General features: G+C 38.3%; 1 protein-coding gene across 1 annotated transcript; it reads right to left on the reverse strand.

The window, feature by feature from the left end:
- Positions 1-452: 452 nt before the first annotated feature.
- Positions 453-1,394, reverse strand: LOC142451225 (olfactory receptor 7C1-like). The gene has a single exon (XM_075553155.1). It carries the CDS (start codon positions 1,389-1,391, stop codon positions 453-455), a length of 939 nt encoding a protein of 312 aa, XP_075409270.1. The 5' UTR covers positions 1,392-1,394.
- Positions 1,395-17,503: the final 16,109 nt, after the last annotated feature.

Genomic DNA, 17,503 nt, shown 5'->3' on the forward strand with positions numbered 1-17,503 from the left:
CTAATCCCAATATGATCTCTTTTTGGAATTAAGTAACATAAATCCTGTCATGTGTGCCATGTTTGATAGGACAAATGAGTTTTCTTCAAAAACACATGATACAAGAGGTAGCTTCTTTCACCAGGCAGGTAAATCAGCACACAACACGTCTGTCCATTGTTCTTGTAGTTTTCAAGTTTCTAATGTCCTGCATTAAGTTTCTTACTGCTGAATTTCAATTAGTGGATTATTTTCTCTGCACTAAACCCCAGGACACAATGACAGAGATAAATCTTTAAACAAAAATACAAAAGAAGCAACAGTTTTTAATGTGCATAAAATTAAAGTCCTTAGCATTAAATTCTACAGATAAAGTGAATTCCATGAACAGACAAATGCCTCATTACTTTGGGCTTCAGTCTTGGAGCTCTGTGTAACATGATGAACTCTAAACTTGAGACAAAATAGTCTCCTTATGGAGAGAATTTTTCTAAGCTGAAGAGTTTTTTTAGAGCCTGCTTCATGTCCTTGTTTCTCAGACTGTAGATAAAGGGGTTCAGCATGGGTGTGATCACAGTGTACATCACTGAGGCGATTGCACTTTCTCTGGAGTTTTGGGTAGCAGCAGAACTAAGATACACCCCCAGGAATGTCCCATAGAACAAGAGAACGACTGAGAGGTGAGATCCACAAGTAGAAAATGCTTTCCACTTGCCCTCAGCGGTAGACATTCTCAAAATGGAAGATACAATCTTGCAGTAAGACAAAATGATACCAATGAGGGGAATGACACCCAGGAGTCCATTTGCAAAATATAACACCAGTTCATTGAGGAAGGTGTTAGAACACGCAAGTTGGATTACCTGATTCAGTTCACAGAAAAAGTGGGGAAGTATCGACTCTGAACAAAAAGAGAGTCTCAATATCAGTAAGTCATGCAGTAGAGAGTCTAGAATACTCAATAGCCAGGATACCAAAATCAAGAGGCCACAGAACTTGGAGTTCATGATAACTGTGTAATGCAGTGGGTGACATATGGCCACAAACCGGTCATAGGCCATCACTGTTAAGAGAAAGTTGTCTACTTGTCCAAAAACCATGTAAAAATACATCTGGCTAAGACAGCCTTTATACGTTATGACTTTACTTTGTGTCTTGATATTCAGTAGCATCTTTGGGACAGTAGTCGTGGTAAAACATATGTCTGAAAAAGAGAGATTAGAGAGAAAGAAGTACATGGGTGTATGGAGGTGAGAGTCTGTTTTAATGGCCAAGATAATGAGAAGATTCCCAATGAAGGTGACTAGGTACATGAACAGGAAAATCCCAAAAAGGAGGGACTGCAATCCCTCCTCTTCTGAGAGTCCCAGGAGGATAAATTCTGAAGCACGTGTTTTGTTTCTCGGTTCCATGTAGCTGATGAAGCTGGAGAAAAAGAGACAAGAGCAATGGAATTAAGCCTAAAGCAGGGATCAACAACATCACAAAATAGGTGTAATTGGTTTTGTAATATTAATTAGTAAATTTCTACACATGAGACTCTATATGAAGAAAAGAGCTGATCAGAAAATTTTGGAGGACAACTTGAAAAGACAAATTAAAGTATTATTATGACATGTGAAAAGACTTGCAGTTAGAAATCACAGAAGGAAGAATGTGCTTAGCATACCTGAAGCTGAAAGAACTGAAGAAATACATTCAAGCCTAGAGCTGTAACACAGGGCTTCTAAGGAATAAATATTGAACTGTGCAATACACATCAAAATAAATGGAAGCAATCCACAGTCACTGCACCCCAAAGAATTGCCCAACACTCAACCAGTTCCAGAGGCACCATAGAGACAAGAACTGATGATATTGAAGGAAGGAATCCAAGTTACACTCAAGGCATTAGCAACCAAGCAAGGCTCCAAGAATGAACAGGATACCGAATGAAATATAACAACAAACTAATGCATCCTGGGAAGTACTCAACGACTCAATGCAAGAATTTCTAGGAATTTGAAGACAGCTAGAAATTTGGAAAATAGCTACGTGGCCAACTTGGGGGGTGGGGATAGACACTTTTGCTCCTTCCAAAGAAAGATGACCCAGCAGGATGTGGAAATTACTAAACAATAGCATTAATAACACACCTAAGTAAATTTTTGTTGAAGGTAATTTAAAAATGGCTGTATCAGTACAACAGGAAGCTGCCAGAAATTCAAACTAGACTTTGCATCAAGCATTCCTCAAGAGGGAGAGGAAAGAGGGTTGGTATTGCTGATGTCAGATGAGTTATGGCTGAAAGCAGAACTATATTTACTTGTGTTTTATTGACTATGAAAAGGCTCTTGACTGTGTGAATCAAAGCAAAGTATTGATAACACTGTGAAGAATGGGAATTGCTGAACCTGTACATGACCTAAGAGGCAGTCATTTGAACAGAACAAGGGACACTGCAGGGTTTAACATCAGGAAAGGTGTGCGACGTGGTTGTATCATTTCATCATACATATTCAATCCACATGCTGAAGAAATAGTCTGAGCAGTTGGGCTTAAAAAAGAAAAGATTTTCACAGCACCAGGATCAGAGGAAGGCTTATTAGCAAGCTGTGATATGTAGTTGACACACCCTTGCTTGCTGAACGTAGGGACGACTTGAAGCAGTTGCTGATCAGGATCAAAGACTGCATCCCTCAGCATGGATTGCAACTCAATGTAAAGAAAACGAAAACCCTCTGAACTGGACTGATAGAAAATAGCTTGATAAGTGGAGAAAAGATTAAAGTTGCCAAGGGTTTCATTCGACTTAGGTAGACAGTTAAGGCTCATGGAAGCATCAGTCAGGAAATCAAATGATATTTTTCCTTGGGAAAATATGCTGCAAAAGACCCCTTTCAAATGCCAAGGAGCAAAGACAACCCTCTGAGAACAGGGGTGTGACTGACCAGGTTGTTTTCAATCCCTGTGTAAGCACCTGGAAGCTGGACAAGGAATAAGAAATACCAGGAGAGGTTGGGTGCATTTAAATTCTGGTGTTAGTGAACAATATTGGAAACACCATGAGCTTGCACAAGAGCAAACAAATCTGTGGTGGAAGAAATGGAACCAAAATGCCTCTCAGAATGGATAATTACGCGACTGCATCTCACATACTTTAGACAGTTAACAGGAGAGCTCAGTCGCTAGACGAGGGCATCATGCTTGGTGAAGGAGAGGGTCAGTGGAAACAAGGAAGCTCCTCCATGAGATGGTTGGTACTGGGCCACGCAGGGAGCTTAACCCATTTTTAAAAGATACTCCAACGAGACTAAGACAAGGATGTTACTCCAAGAAGGTGTCTGCAGCCACCCATGACCTCAGAGTAACAGAAATATGTTTTGTTTGGAATAAGCACATGCATGCAAGTATGAACCGGAACTGTAGGAACAATCTAGTTTTACTTACCCTTGTATCATCTCTAGATTTAGTGTCCTGTTGCTGAAAATGTCATGGCATCCCAAAGGGTGCATCTTCTGCTTGATGTTGAAACTGACTAGCCATCTTTGCCCCTAGTTCCAAGCATTTTACCAAGGCAATGTCATTTATTCCAAAGTTTCTGAGGCATCTTTTGGTTCATTCAACATATGTTTTTGACCAATTATTGTATGCCAGGCATTCTTAAAGGCCCTGAAAAATAGCAGTGAAATTCATTTTTAAAAATCATTTTTCTTAAATTTATTCTGGGATATTTGTGTGATAAGAAGAAAATAGAGTGTCAGTAAATTAGCAAGTAATATTTCATGGGAAAATTATTATAAGAATAAAACCATGTAGAATTAGTAACTTATAAGAGTAGAGAAGAAACTCTTCTTTATGCAGCCTCATTTGATTAAGAGGCCTTTGGATAGAAAGTAACGAGAGTGGTATACAAGAAGCTGTCTGTGAGAAAAGCATTTGTGAAAGAATAGTCACTTCTAAATTCCTGAGAGAGGAACATTTCTCAAAACATCAGGGAACAATAATGGAAACAATGTGACTGACTTGGATAAAACAATCAAATTGGAGAATGTAGACAGTGGGAGGTCAGGTCTCCTAACACATGGGGTCCCACAATGCAACTACTGTTTTTGGTATGTACATACTATATATCATATATATTAATGAGGGTACACATCATATACTATAATCAGTAATATAACAACACATATATGACACATACATTATAAAGATGGGTATTTGGGTTATTTAATCAATGTTGTTTTCACTGAGAATTTCCCGACATACCCAGACATACACATCACTATCACAACCGTCACCACTAGAGCCTGGATTATGATACTGTGTATTCATGAACTTGAGGCATAGCTGGTTGAGTCAGCAAAGAATGTTCAATAACTTTGAGTCAGTCAACTATCCTCCTTTCTGAGAATTGAATTTTATCATTCAAAAGTCCAATTAAGTAGTCATGGCTAGGGGCTCTCACGAACCAGGCAGACCTTGGGCAGTAACTGATGTGGTCATTTTATGCCATGTATATGGAGCAAAAGTGAAAGCTAGGCTACACAGAGAGAGCAAAGGGCAAAGGGTTGAGGAGGAAGAGATAATAGACTGAGTAGGGTTGTGAGAATGAGTAAGAGAGACTACACCCAGAAAATGGATGTTGTTATGATAATTCCAGATTATAGTTTTTGAGCATTAGGGTGAAAAAAATTAAATACTCATCTAGATATATATTTCCAAACTTTATAACTGTAAAGCACTAGTAATCATATAACCACACTGCCAAGATAACCTATAAATATGTCAATAAAACAATGAAAACTCATATATAAAAATGGATGGATTCAAAATTTTCCAATAATCTTTAGAAATACAACAAATATTAGAAGCGTTTTATTTTGTTAAAGAATCATTTTTAAGGTATTATTTAAATACTACTGGATTCTACAAAATAAGTAAGGAAGAAATGATGCCAGTTCTACACATACTCGCACCTCAAATAGATGCAAATAGAGATTAATATCTCTGAGTGTAGATGCAAATATTTCAACAAAATATTAGAAAATAGAATCCAACAATGTATGAAAGTTATATATTATGACCATGTTGGATTTATTTCAGAAGTTTGAGAGTGTTCAACATTCACAAATCAATCAATATAATCAATGATCTTAACACACTAACAAAGGAAAATCAAATGATCATATCAATTAATTTAGAAAAAAATTTAACACAATTCAACATCCACTCATGCAAAATTTTCTAAACAAATAAAAATAGAAAGGAACTTCCTCAACATCATTTAAAAAATTTTAATCTTTCAAAAGCACATCTAACATCTCTATTTTCTAAAACTAGATACTTTCTCCTAAGATCTGAAGAAGTAAAAGGTGTCCTATCCCACCACTCTTACTAATGGGTTTGTACATATTATTAGTCAGCAATTTTTTTTAATGCATGATGTCTCCCAGGTTCATTTCCCACTTCAAACTTCCACCTCCACCATGCTCTTTCCACTCCTAGCCAGCTCTTTATGACTTTAACAAGATAAACAATACGTTCTTTATGTTGATCTGCAGTATTTTTCTCCAGCTACCAACCCTGCTTGACTCACTGCTAATTTCAGAAGTAAGTAGCAACCCTGTAGCCACAATATAGTCCTAAACGTGCCTCAAAACCTCTTGCTGTTGCATTGTCTTTCTGGATGCAGACTGCCACATTTTTTATCTCATGGAGCACTTGGTGAGTTCAAACTACCAACCTTCTAGTCAGCAATCAAGTGCTCAGCCACCGCACCCCCGGGCCCCTAAAGTACAATTACAGGTTTATTAATCCCTACACTGACTTTCTCCTCCTGGAGCCCTTCTTCACCTTGAAGAACTCTGGCTTCTGACAACGTCAGACTCAGTATTGCTCTAACCCACTCTGTGAAACCCTTGTTAACCTCTAAGGGAGGAGGGGCTACTTTTAAGCCCAATTTGCCAGGGTCGCAGTGTCACATCGGGGTATAAATTATTTACAAAATAATCATTATATTAATTATTGCAAACAACAATATTAATACACAATGCATTAATAATATTAATCATCGATTATTATAAAATTAATTAAATATTGCATTTAACGGTTTCCATGTTTAATTCCCTGTATCAACTGTGAGCTCATCGAGAGATGGAAAATTATCTCACTCATTTCCTTATTCCCAGAAGATGACTTAGTGCCCTCACTTAGAATTTTTGAATAAATATTTATTGAATGACTAAAAGAACAAATATCTAATCAAGGTTAAACGGGTATTTCCAACAATGGAAGAAAAAGGAGAAGTCATGGAACAGAGAAAAATGACTACAAAGTGACAGAGATGGCATGAGATCAGAGAAACAAGATAGTTAGTGTATCCAAAACACTCTGCAGAATAAAGGGCTTTGCCTTAGTCAGACTTCCTAGAGCTTTTGTAACTTTGTGAATGCCCTTGAATTTAGTAACAGTACAATGAGTGCCATGCACTGTGCAATTTTCCTCAGGAGCAGTGAAGACGCAGCTCACCCAGATATTATCAAAGAAGACTCTTGAGTTCCCTGCTGCTGTTTCGTCTTGGATGATGAATTGAAACAGGAATTCTGTACCAGGAAAGAAAGGGAGATGGATCCACTCTGGAGAACTCTGGAAGATCCCACTTATTATTTAAACACATAAAGTTAATAAAGTAGACTTGAAATGATTAGGAGAAGCGTTTACACTGTTGAATTCTCTTGAGTCTCATTAATGAAGGACTCTCACCTCTTTGCTTCCTTAGAGATTTCTTTCTCTGGAGCATGAGTGCAAAACAAAATGCACACGTACGCCAGCTTCGACCATCGAGAGAGCACTAGGAAGCTCAATGTACATTTCTTATGCCATGGAAGCCCTTTTCCCAAGAGGAGGTCACTTTAGGTGTCGATTCTTGTCTTGCAGTCTGCCCATTAAGATGGTTCCAATTATTCTGAAGGAAAATTTGGGGAACATCAAAAGTATCTCTGGTTCTTAATCTGTTTGTTTTCTCTGGTGTTAGTTCCATGTATTGTCTATTGGTGCAATTGTGATGATTTTTGTTTTCTTTGGATTGGGTTGTAATTCTTAAGTGTGCCCAGTCCTTTTCATTTTTCACAAGAATGACTGTTAATGAATCATTCTTCAGTCGTACTGTGGAATTCTTCTTCATATAGTCCGGTTTGTTGGATTATATGATTACAATACAGATTGAGTACATATAATAGAAGGATAACCCTAGCAGATAACGTTCCTAATTTTAAAATTCATTTTTATTCTCAAAAGACTGCCTCTTGGTCTATGCATCAGTTTGCTGAAACATTTCCATTGATGTTCCATCAGTTACTGGAAGCTTTTTTTCCCCCAGCTAATACCTTCAGTGCAGCTGGGCCACCATCCCTCAGTATCATCATTCCTTGATCACTTCCTACCTCGTGGAATGGTTGATCATTAACCAACTGCTCTTGGTGGAGTGGTTTTGTGTATCCATTCCATCTTCTTTGACTGCTTCCCACATTCCCTCACTGTGTTTTCCATAGAGACTCTCCTACAGTTCATCCAGATGAGGAATTGATGAACTGGGTTTTTCCTTCTGTTTTTCAAACTCTGTGTCCTTGAACATTTCATTATAATACTCTACTTTTCTTCTGAAGCTGCCCTTTGAAGTCTTATTCATCTCCTTTATTTCATTGTTTCTTCCCTTAGCTTCAGCTACTCTAAGTTCAAAACCACATTACAGCTTCTTTTCTGACATCCACTTTTCTTCATTTGCTGTCTTTTTTTTCCTAAATTATTTTATTGGGCACTCATACAGCTCTTAGCCGAATGCATCTATCCATCCATTGTGTCAAGCTCATTTGTACATTCATTGCCCTCATCATTCTGAAAACATTTGCTCTCCCTTCACCCACTTTTTTGTTGTCCATCCTCCAGGGAGGATGTTATGTGTAGGTTCTTGTAATCGGTTCCCCCTTTCTACCCCACCCTCCCTTCACCCTCCCTGTATCGCCACTCTCACCACTGTCCCTGAAGGGATCATCCATCCTGTATTCCCTACCAGTTCCTACCTGTACCAGTGTACATCCTCTGGTTTAGCCTGATTTGTAAGATAGAATTGGGATCATGATAGTGTGTGTGGGGAGGGGTGGGGGGGTGGGGGGAGGAAGCATTTAGGAACTAGAGGAAAGTTTTATGTTTCATCATTGCTATATTGCACCCTGACTGGCTTGTCCCCTCCCCAGGACCCTTCCATAAGGGGATTCCAATAGTCTACACATGGATTTTGGTTCTCCACTCCATACTCCCCCTCATTCACAATGATATAATTTCTTGTTCTGATGATGGAATTCACATCTTGGTTGAAATCTGGAGCACTTGGTTGAAATCTGGTCCCTCTTTCCCTGTGGAGATATAAGCAGCACCCTCCCATTGGGTGGATTAATACCTTGTTCCCCTGCTAACTATTTATTATTTTTTCCTCTCCCCCCCCTTTTTAGTTGGCTACCAAATGTATCCCTGGATTTGGTCTGTCCCCTGCCATACTACCTGGTCCTCATCCCATGAATGTTTGTATACAGTAGCTTTTTCCCTATGCCCCTTATGAATTTTTTAAATAAAGCTTACCTCATATTTGCTGTCCTTTTATTGATCTTTCCCCCCCTCATGTATGATATTCCAATGTCAAGCATACTTGTCAGGTCCATTTATCATTGGTTTCAAGTGTCGCGTTTGTTCTTGTGATTCAACTATATTCAAGTCAGATCTAGTCAATATCACTTTTTGGTTCTCCTGGACTTGCTCTAATTTTCTTCAGCCTCAACCTGAACTTACATAATTGATTGTGTGTCCCACAGTCAGTCCCTGGCCTGGGTTGGGATGACTTTTCTAACCCTCTGAATTCTTTCTTAGGGTAGAGCCTCCCTTCTAATCTCAAATGGTTCATTATTATCAGTTAAGCACACCCTGCTTAGTCTTCTTGTGACTTTTATAGACTTAAAACTTGGCTGAAAATTTAGCCCTTGGGTGAGTTTCTTTCCATACCTGAAGCAAGAGCTATCATCTTGGGGGTTCCACTAGTCTCTACCCTTCCAGTAAATCTAGGTTTTTAAAAACTATGATTTTGAGTTTTGCTCCACAATTTTCTCTCATGGTTTCTCACACCTTCTAATGTGATTCCTTTCAGAGCAATTGACAGCTGAGCACCAATGCATTCTTCAGATCTCAGGGTAGTGGAGAGGGACGTTCATGTGGCCCATTAGTTCATCTGACTAATGGTTCCCATGTCTCCTGGTTCTAGCTCAGATGATGCACAAGAGGTGCCAATATCTGACCTCCTCCAACATCCTTATTGTCATGGAGCAGGGGTTGGACATACTCTCCACTCTCCAGCTTTATCTTATTCTGATACCAACCATTCCTCCCACAGCGTTCTACATCTATCCATTCTGGATCTGTTCATTCTTTTTAATGGCTACACAGAATTTACCAAGTTCACAATCAATGGGCTTTATTAGGGGAGTATTTGGGTCTTGGTAATTAATTCCCAGGTAAGAAGATATCTCATCATTGTTTTGATGTGTGTCTTTCTAATGACTAATGATCATAAACATTTGTTTATATATTTATTGGTCACCTAAAGTCTTCTTTGGTGAAGTGCTTTTCCATAATCTTTGTCAACTTTTAGTTGATTATTTTGGGGTAGTTTTTTCTTGTTGTTAAGGTGTTGCTGTTTTCCACGAATTTTAGAGATTAGTCAGTCCCTAGTTCAATACACCATAGACTATGTTCCTTACCTTATTTGCTCCTTAGGCAAATGGGAAAGGATCACCAACTTCCACGGCCCAAGGCCCGTGGGAAACACTGATGGCTCAACCACAGGAGCTGTTGATGCAGGGTCTGGTCTAACTCTCTGCCTGAGGTAAGGTGGACACTTTCCCTCCTGTTCCCTGGAAAACAGATGAAGCACAGCAGTCTGCAAAACATCAGTTACTCCCTGTTCCCGACTTTATCCTCCATCCCTCTCTGTCGACAACTTGGTTGATGTATTAATGTTTCTCGGTATACCTTCAAAGAATTGTCAACTGTCTCTTTGTGTGAGAACTTGTTACAAGATGCAGGCTACATGACAGGGAGTATACATAAACCTGACTCGAATAGGGCACACACCCCTGACCTCCGTGCACGTGCACTCTAACTGCGTATATTCTTTTATCTATACGTTTTCTCATAGATCTTGCCATCTCGAACCAGTTCATCTTATAAGAGAGTTGGACTCATTAATCTTACAATTGCCAACCCCCAGCTGCAGTTCAAGAGTTCTCTTTTTACTTTTAAGTTGAACTATGTTTATGTACATAGCTATCTATTTTTAGGAAATATCAGCCATATAGTTTATCTTCTACTGCATGTGTGTTTTCATTTATGTTTAATATTGAATTTATGCAAAGTAGTGTTGTAGGTACTATTGAGTTGATTCCAATACATAGATACCCTATGTACAAAGAAGGAAAAGCTGCTCAGTCCATGCTCATAATATGATGGGATTCAAATAATTTAACAACTGGTCACTGCCTTAATGACCATTTTAAGTACAAACATATATACACACATATTCACTGCAAAGTACTTTATTTCATACAGTTAATATTTAAATAAGAATAATGAATAAGAACCAAAGAGAACACAAACTAAATTATGTCAGGAGTTTAAAATATTTATGAAAATTTTAAGTAATACCTGAACCCCCAAATAAAACTTAGTTAAGATATTTCCATATTACTTATTGAATGGCATCCTTACTTGCAATGTTCTCCACTTGTATATGAGCATCATCAGCTGTGTGATTTACCTTCACCATCTTTTCACTGTAGGAGTAGGATCCTAGTCCTTTAGAGGTAGACCCATTAGACAATTGTCATTGTGTTGGTTAGATTGGAAACAGGTGACTCCGCTTCTCTGAATGTTATGTTCACTTTGTAGAAACTCCTCTCCATTTCTGCTGAACTTACAGCAATTGTTCGGAAAATAATTGTTTAGTTCTTTGAACACTTTCAGGAATTGCATAATTCACTCATAATGTCTTGCGTGAATTTGGAGCATAACTCAAAGCTGGAGTGAATGACAGTGCATCACCCTCTGGATGTGTCATGCATTTTCTCTTTATGTTATAAGTGAAAAACACACAATCAATAGTATAATGTGTCTTATGAAATGAACAAATCTACTTCACAGATAAATGGTAAGAAAGAGTAAGGAATGTAAATTTCTATGTGCACAGCTGTCCAGCCACCCACCTTAGAGAAAACCTTTTTACAAGTGCCATTTAAAAACTGGTTCACTGAACTCAACAATCAATTAGGTACTGGTTCTGCTTAACCTCTATGAACTGTTTGAATCCCACCACTGCTCATAATTGCTATTATGTTACAGTCGATTCATCTTGGTGGTCTTCCTTTTTTGATGAAAGTCTACTTTGCCAAGCATAGTGTTATTTTTCAGGGCCTGGTATTTCCTGATAGCATGTCCAAAGTCATGTCAGCCTCACTTTTAAAGAGTATTCTGGTTTTACATCTTCCAAGACAGATCTGTTTGTTCTACCTGTCAGTCCACAGTACTTTCATAATCACTAGTACCATACTTCAAATGTATCATTTTACTGAGGCTTTCCTTATTCATTTTTTAACTTTCATATGCCTATGAGGCAGCTGAAAATGCTATGCTAGCGTCAGACAGAAAAAGCCATTTTACAAAGAAGAATGTGGCATCAGGATTGTAATAAGGCTTATTAATAACCTAAGGTGTGCAGATAATATGACCTTATTTGCTGAAAGTGAGGAGGACATAAAGCACTTGCTGATGAATACCAAGGATTTCAGTTCTCAGTATGGATCACAATGTAATTTAAAGAAAATTTAAAAGCCTCACAACTGGACCAGTAGATAACGTCATAGAAAATGGAGGGAAAAAATTGCAGTTGTCAAGGATTTCATTTTCCTTGGATTCACAATGGAATCATCAGTCAAGAGATCAAATTGAATACTGTACTGGATAAATCTGCAGCACAAGATTTTTTTTAAGTGTTGAAAAGCAATGATTTTACATTGAAGGCTAAGGCCTGCCAGACCCTAAATGCAATAAGGGAGACCGCAGAAGAATTGATCCATTTGAATCATGCTGTTGTCGAAGAATGCTGAAAGTATCATGAACTATCAAAAGAATAAACCAATCTGTCTTGGAAGAAGTACAGCCAGAATGCTCCTTCGAGACAAAGATGGCAGGACTTCATCCCGAGCACTTTGAGCACGTAATCAGGAGAGACTGGCACCTGGAGAAAGACATCATACTGGTAAAGTGGAGGGCCAGTGCAAAAGAGGAAGGCCCTCGCTGCACAGTGACTGCAACAACGAGCTTGACTGTGAGAACAATCGTGAGGATGGTGCAGGACTGAGTAGTATTTGGTGTAACCTAGGAACCTTATGCGTCAGAAGTGGCTCAATGGTGCCTAGCAATACAACAAGAGCAACAAAGGGTCAGGCATACCTTGGTTCTCAACGCGACTTCCTTGCTCTTCAACATGTTAAAAGATCTCGTGCATCAGATTTACCAATTGTAATACCTCCTTTCATTTCTTGATTGCTGCTTTCATTAGTGTTGCCTCCTAAGTGTGTCCCTTTATTTTCATTGATGGTCTTTATAGCTGTAGGTTTTCTATTTAGGTCACTGATAGATGTTTAGTTCATTTTTATATGGTATAAGACATGGGTCCTATTTCATTCTTCTGCAAACTGATAGCCAATTTTGCTTGCACCATTTGTTAAACTATCTCTTCCTCCATTTAATCATTTCTGCCCTTTGTCAAAGATCGGATGTCAATAGGTGGATGGATTTACTTTTGGATTCTTATTTCTGTTTTTTTTTTTTATTTTAACAATATATTGGGGCTCATACAATTCTCTTCACAGTTCATACATATACATACATCAATTGTATAAAGCACATCTGTAAAGTCTTTGCCCTAATCATTTTTTTCTCTTTTCTTCTTTTACATTTTATTAGGGACTCATACAACTCTTATCACCATCTATACATATACATACATCAATTGTATAAAGCACATCCATACATTCCCTGCCCCAATCATTCTCAAGGCATTTGCTCTCCACTTAAGCCCCTTGCATCAGGTCATCTTTTTTTCCCCTCCCTCCCCATTCCCCCCTCCCTCATGTGCCCTTGGTAATTTATACATCGTTATTTTGTCATATCTTGCCCTATCCGGAGTCTCCCTTCCCCCCTTCTCTGCTGTCCCTCTCCCAGGGAAGAGGTCACATGTGGATCCTTGTAATCAGTTCCCCCTTTCCAACCCACTCACCCTCCACTCTCCCAGCATCGTCCCTCACACCCTTGGTCCTGAAGGTATCATCCACCCTGGATTCCCTGTACCTCCAGTCCTCAAATGTACCAGTGTACAGCCTCTGTCCTATCCAGCCCTGCAAGGTAGAATTCGGATCATGGTAGTTGGAGGAGGAAGCATCCAGGATCTGGGGGAAAGCTGTGTTCTTCATCGATACTACCTCACACCCTAATTAACCCATCTCCTCTCCTAAACCCCTCTATGAGGGGATCTCCATTGGCCGACACTTGGGCCTTGGGTCTCCACTCTGCATTTCCCCTTCATTTAATATGATATATATACATATATACATATACACATATATACACATACATACACACACTTATATCTTTTTTTTTGCATGATGCCGTTGTTGTTTCTTTTTTTTAATTAAATACTTTTACTGGGGGCTCTACATCTCCCATCACAATCCACACATTCATCCATTGTGTCAAGCACATTTGTCTATTTCATTTTAAATGTGTCTTTTATTGAATTGATACCAGGCTGTTTTGACTATCAGGACTGTGGAGTAGGTTTTGAGTTCAGGAAGTGTAAGGTCTTCTAATTCCTTCTTCTTTAGTATTATTTTGCTTATTTTGTGTCTCCTTCCTGCCCATATATAGTTTATAATAAGTTTGTTATTCTTTAAAGTATGGTATTGATATCTAGATTCGAGTTGAATTAAATTACTTTCTCCAAGTTTGCCTTTCATGCATAATACACATTATGCATGAGTTTGAATAGTAGAAGGTATTTTTATCATGTTTCTCTTTATTAGTACTCAAATCACAGGTACTTATAGAATAACACTAAGTTTTCCATGAAAACAAATTTATTTCCTTAGTTCTCACTGGGTCATTATTGTTACTGTATATTTTAGGGATTCCAAAGCAGAGTTTTAATGTTAGAATTCAGGACACTGTTTCTTTTGAGATAAATGTAGGATGGCATAAATAGACTAAATAAAGATCTAAAATTACATGGTTCAGCCATGAAAGTCTCTATGATTCACTCACTACTTCATGCTTTATAAATTTTGTCTAAGGAAGTCATGAATTAGCTAAATATTCTAGAAATAAACCAAGAAAAACCTTAGGGAATGTTGAGAGACATAAAATTACCTTCCCCTGAAACACACACAAAATGTAACAAAGTTTGGCATCCACCATTAAGTGTACATATTAACATTGTCGGGGGTAAGCTTGCCTGGTCCTCAGCACTCACTTTTCCTCGTTCTAGTTTTTGTTCCTGTACTGTACAAGATGGTGCTTATAAAGCTATTTTCCCAAGGCTCACTGAAAGCAAGGGATTCAGACTGATTTCTAGAGCCATAATCAGATGTAAATATGGTCAATTCCGAGACAATCATGAGAAAATGCTTGTTTCTGCCAATCTGCTGTCAATCACAGTTGACAAATTTCCACATTAAAAGTTTTCTAGGTTTAAAGAAGTGATGGACAGTATCCTTTATTAAATAAAGTCAGATTTAGCAGGTAGAGTATCTATGTAACCAAGGAAGCAACAACATTCTGCTCCTTCACTGCAGAAAATGTGATGGGTCGGTGGAGTCAGTAAGTCCCTCACCTTTCTAACAAGAGCACAGGTATCAACTGTCTTAGGCTGCCTGATATTCAATGTTCTTTTTTTTGTGTAGTTATTCTTAAAACTTTAAATAACATACCATCAACCTTCAAAAGGTGCTTCTAAGTGAAACCAGACTAGCTTATGTGAAAAATGTTTTTTTTATTTAAATCATTTTATTGAGGGCTTGTACAACTCTTATCACAATCCACACATACATCCATTATGTCAAGGACTTTTGTACATTTCTTTCCCTCATCATTCTCAAAACATTTGCTTTCTACTTGATTCCCTGGTTTTCACTCCTCATTTTTTTTACTCTCCCTCTCCACTCTCCTCCCCCCATGAACCCTGGATAATTTATAAATTATTATTATTTTGTCATATCTTACACCGTCCAACATCTCCCTTCACCCACTTCTTCATTGTCCGTCTCCCAGGGAGGTTATATGTAGAGAATAAGGATCTAATGATTGTTAGTATAGAAGGGTGTCAGAGGGTTTTTTTTAGTACATGAGAGATCTTTTAGAAAGAAAATGACAAACTGAGGATTTTAACTTTTCAGATAATGACACAATTATTGATTCAGAAAATATCTTAGACTACATGACCCAATCTCTTATTTAGCAAAACAACTGGTCTGATGTGGGTATGATTCAAAAGCAAACCCTAATCCTGCAGATTGGTCAATAACAAAATAAGTAGAATAAACAGTCTTGGAAAATGTCTTGAGTAAAATTTAAATAATTATTTGAAAGAGCTACTTTTGAAAAGAAATGGGCACATGTATGTGGATTTGAATAAATCATAAGACTTTGATCATCCAAACTACACAGCTCATTCAGTGCTACCCACCGTATACCTTTTCATCTGTCTGATGAGACAGGTAGTGTTTCAAGTGAAGATCCTGTAATGCTTTTCCTTAGTTCAGCGGTTCTCAACCTGTGGGTCGTGACCCCTTTGTGGGGTGAATGACCCTTTTACATGGATCGCTTGATTCATAGTAGTAGCAAAATTACAGTTATGAAGTAGCATAATTTTATGGTTGGGGGTCAGCACAACCTGAGAAACTGTATTCCAGCGTTGGGGCATTAGGAAGGTTGAAAACCACTGCCCAAGATATTGTCTGCCTCGCAAGAATATCATAGTGGTTCTTATGAGCTAGCTCTTCTTTCCTCATGACCTGAGAACTGCAATTAGACTCAGGGCCCAGGATGCCTCAACGAGACACATGCTAAGTCTGAATAAGAACAAGAAGACTAAAGTATAAAAGAAATACAAAATGCATCTATTATTTATTAGTATAAAAGGAGATTGTGTCAAATAATGGTTCGTGTGTGCCTAAGACCATAGGAAAATATTTAAAGCATGGCACATATAGTGATATGGTTCATTAACAGAGATTCTGGTTGCCACTTGATAGTTATAAAAAATGGACATAATTCTAAACTTTTTTCTCTGCTGGTTAATGTTTTGGGTTTATAGTAGTTGCTCTGAAGGAACTGTATGTCCCTCTCAGGAACATAGATATCTTATTATAATGCAGCTAGGAATTCAAAGGAAAAGGACATGGGATGTTGTGGGTTAATCATGTATGACTCAATCGCTCACCTACCATGTATGTTCTAGAACAGGACCCGGGGACCATTACATTTACCAGGATGGTGGGAAATACATTGATGAAGGGGCGCAACTCACTCTTTGGAAAGCTCTGTACCGATTATACTCTATGGGACAAAGCTAAAATAAGAGGGACTGAAATTGAAATGAGTGTCTCGTGAGGTCATTGGGGACACTGTCATCTTGAACTGGGTCATCAAACCACCAGAGGAATAGCCATCGTGGTAAGAGGCAGCCATCATGTAAGAGGCAGCATGCCCAGCATGCTAATCTATAGATTAAACTATAGAAAGTTTTGGAAATAGCAAGTTGTTCATGATATCCCCATAATACAAGAGATGGATAGCTTATTATGATCCTATCCAATCTATATAACTACAAATACTCCAGGTGTGCTGAAAAGAAACGTAGGTCACCAAAATGAAATATCACTAGCTCTCAGTTTATTCTCAGACCTTCCACATTAACACAGACCCCCAAATGGTAAGGACAGTTACCCATGTGGATGGACTATAAAACTGCCACAATTTAAAATTTCTGATATACTTGTACACTCTCTTTCGCCCTTATTCCTCCCTCCCTCTGTGTGTGAGCATGCTTGTTTCACTATTGTGTTTAAGAGACAGTGAAATACTTACCTGAACACCAGTACTCACCTGACTGTCACCTTTTACCTAGGCCATTGTGCAGTGGGCAAATGAAAATAATCACATAATTTTCTGGACATTTGGACACGAGTACAAACTAACACTCTTCGCAAGGGTTCACTCTATCTTACCAATCAAAATAGTGGACTACTGGTTCAGATGATGCATTAGCTTTAACTAAAGCATTCGCCTTACTCTGTTTTGCAATGTACAGTAAAGTCCTAACTATGTCCTCTTATTAGTTCCTATTTTGGGCACATGATTGGAAATGACATAGTTGGCAATCGGTAGA

Source organism: Tenrec ecaudatus, chromosome 1, assembly GCF_050624435.1.
Source record: "Tenrec ecaudatus isolate mTenEca1 chromosome 1, mTenEca1.hap1, whole genome shotgun sequence".
Lineage (NCBI taxonomy): Eukaryota > Metazoa > Chordata > Mammalia > Afrosoricida > Tenrecidae > Tenrec > Tenrec ecaudatus.

Coding starts and splice junctions, on each gene's coding strand:
- LOC142451225 (XM_075553155.1), bottom strand. CDS start 1,391: ATGGAACCGAGAAACAAAACACGTGCTTCAGAATTTATCCTCCTGGGA.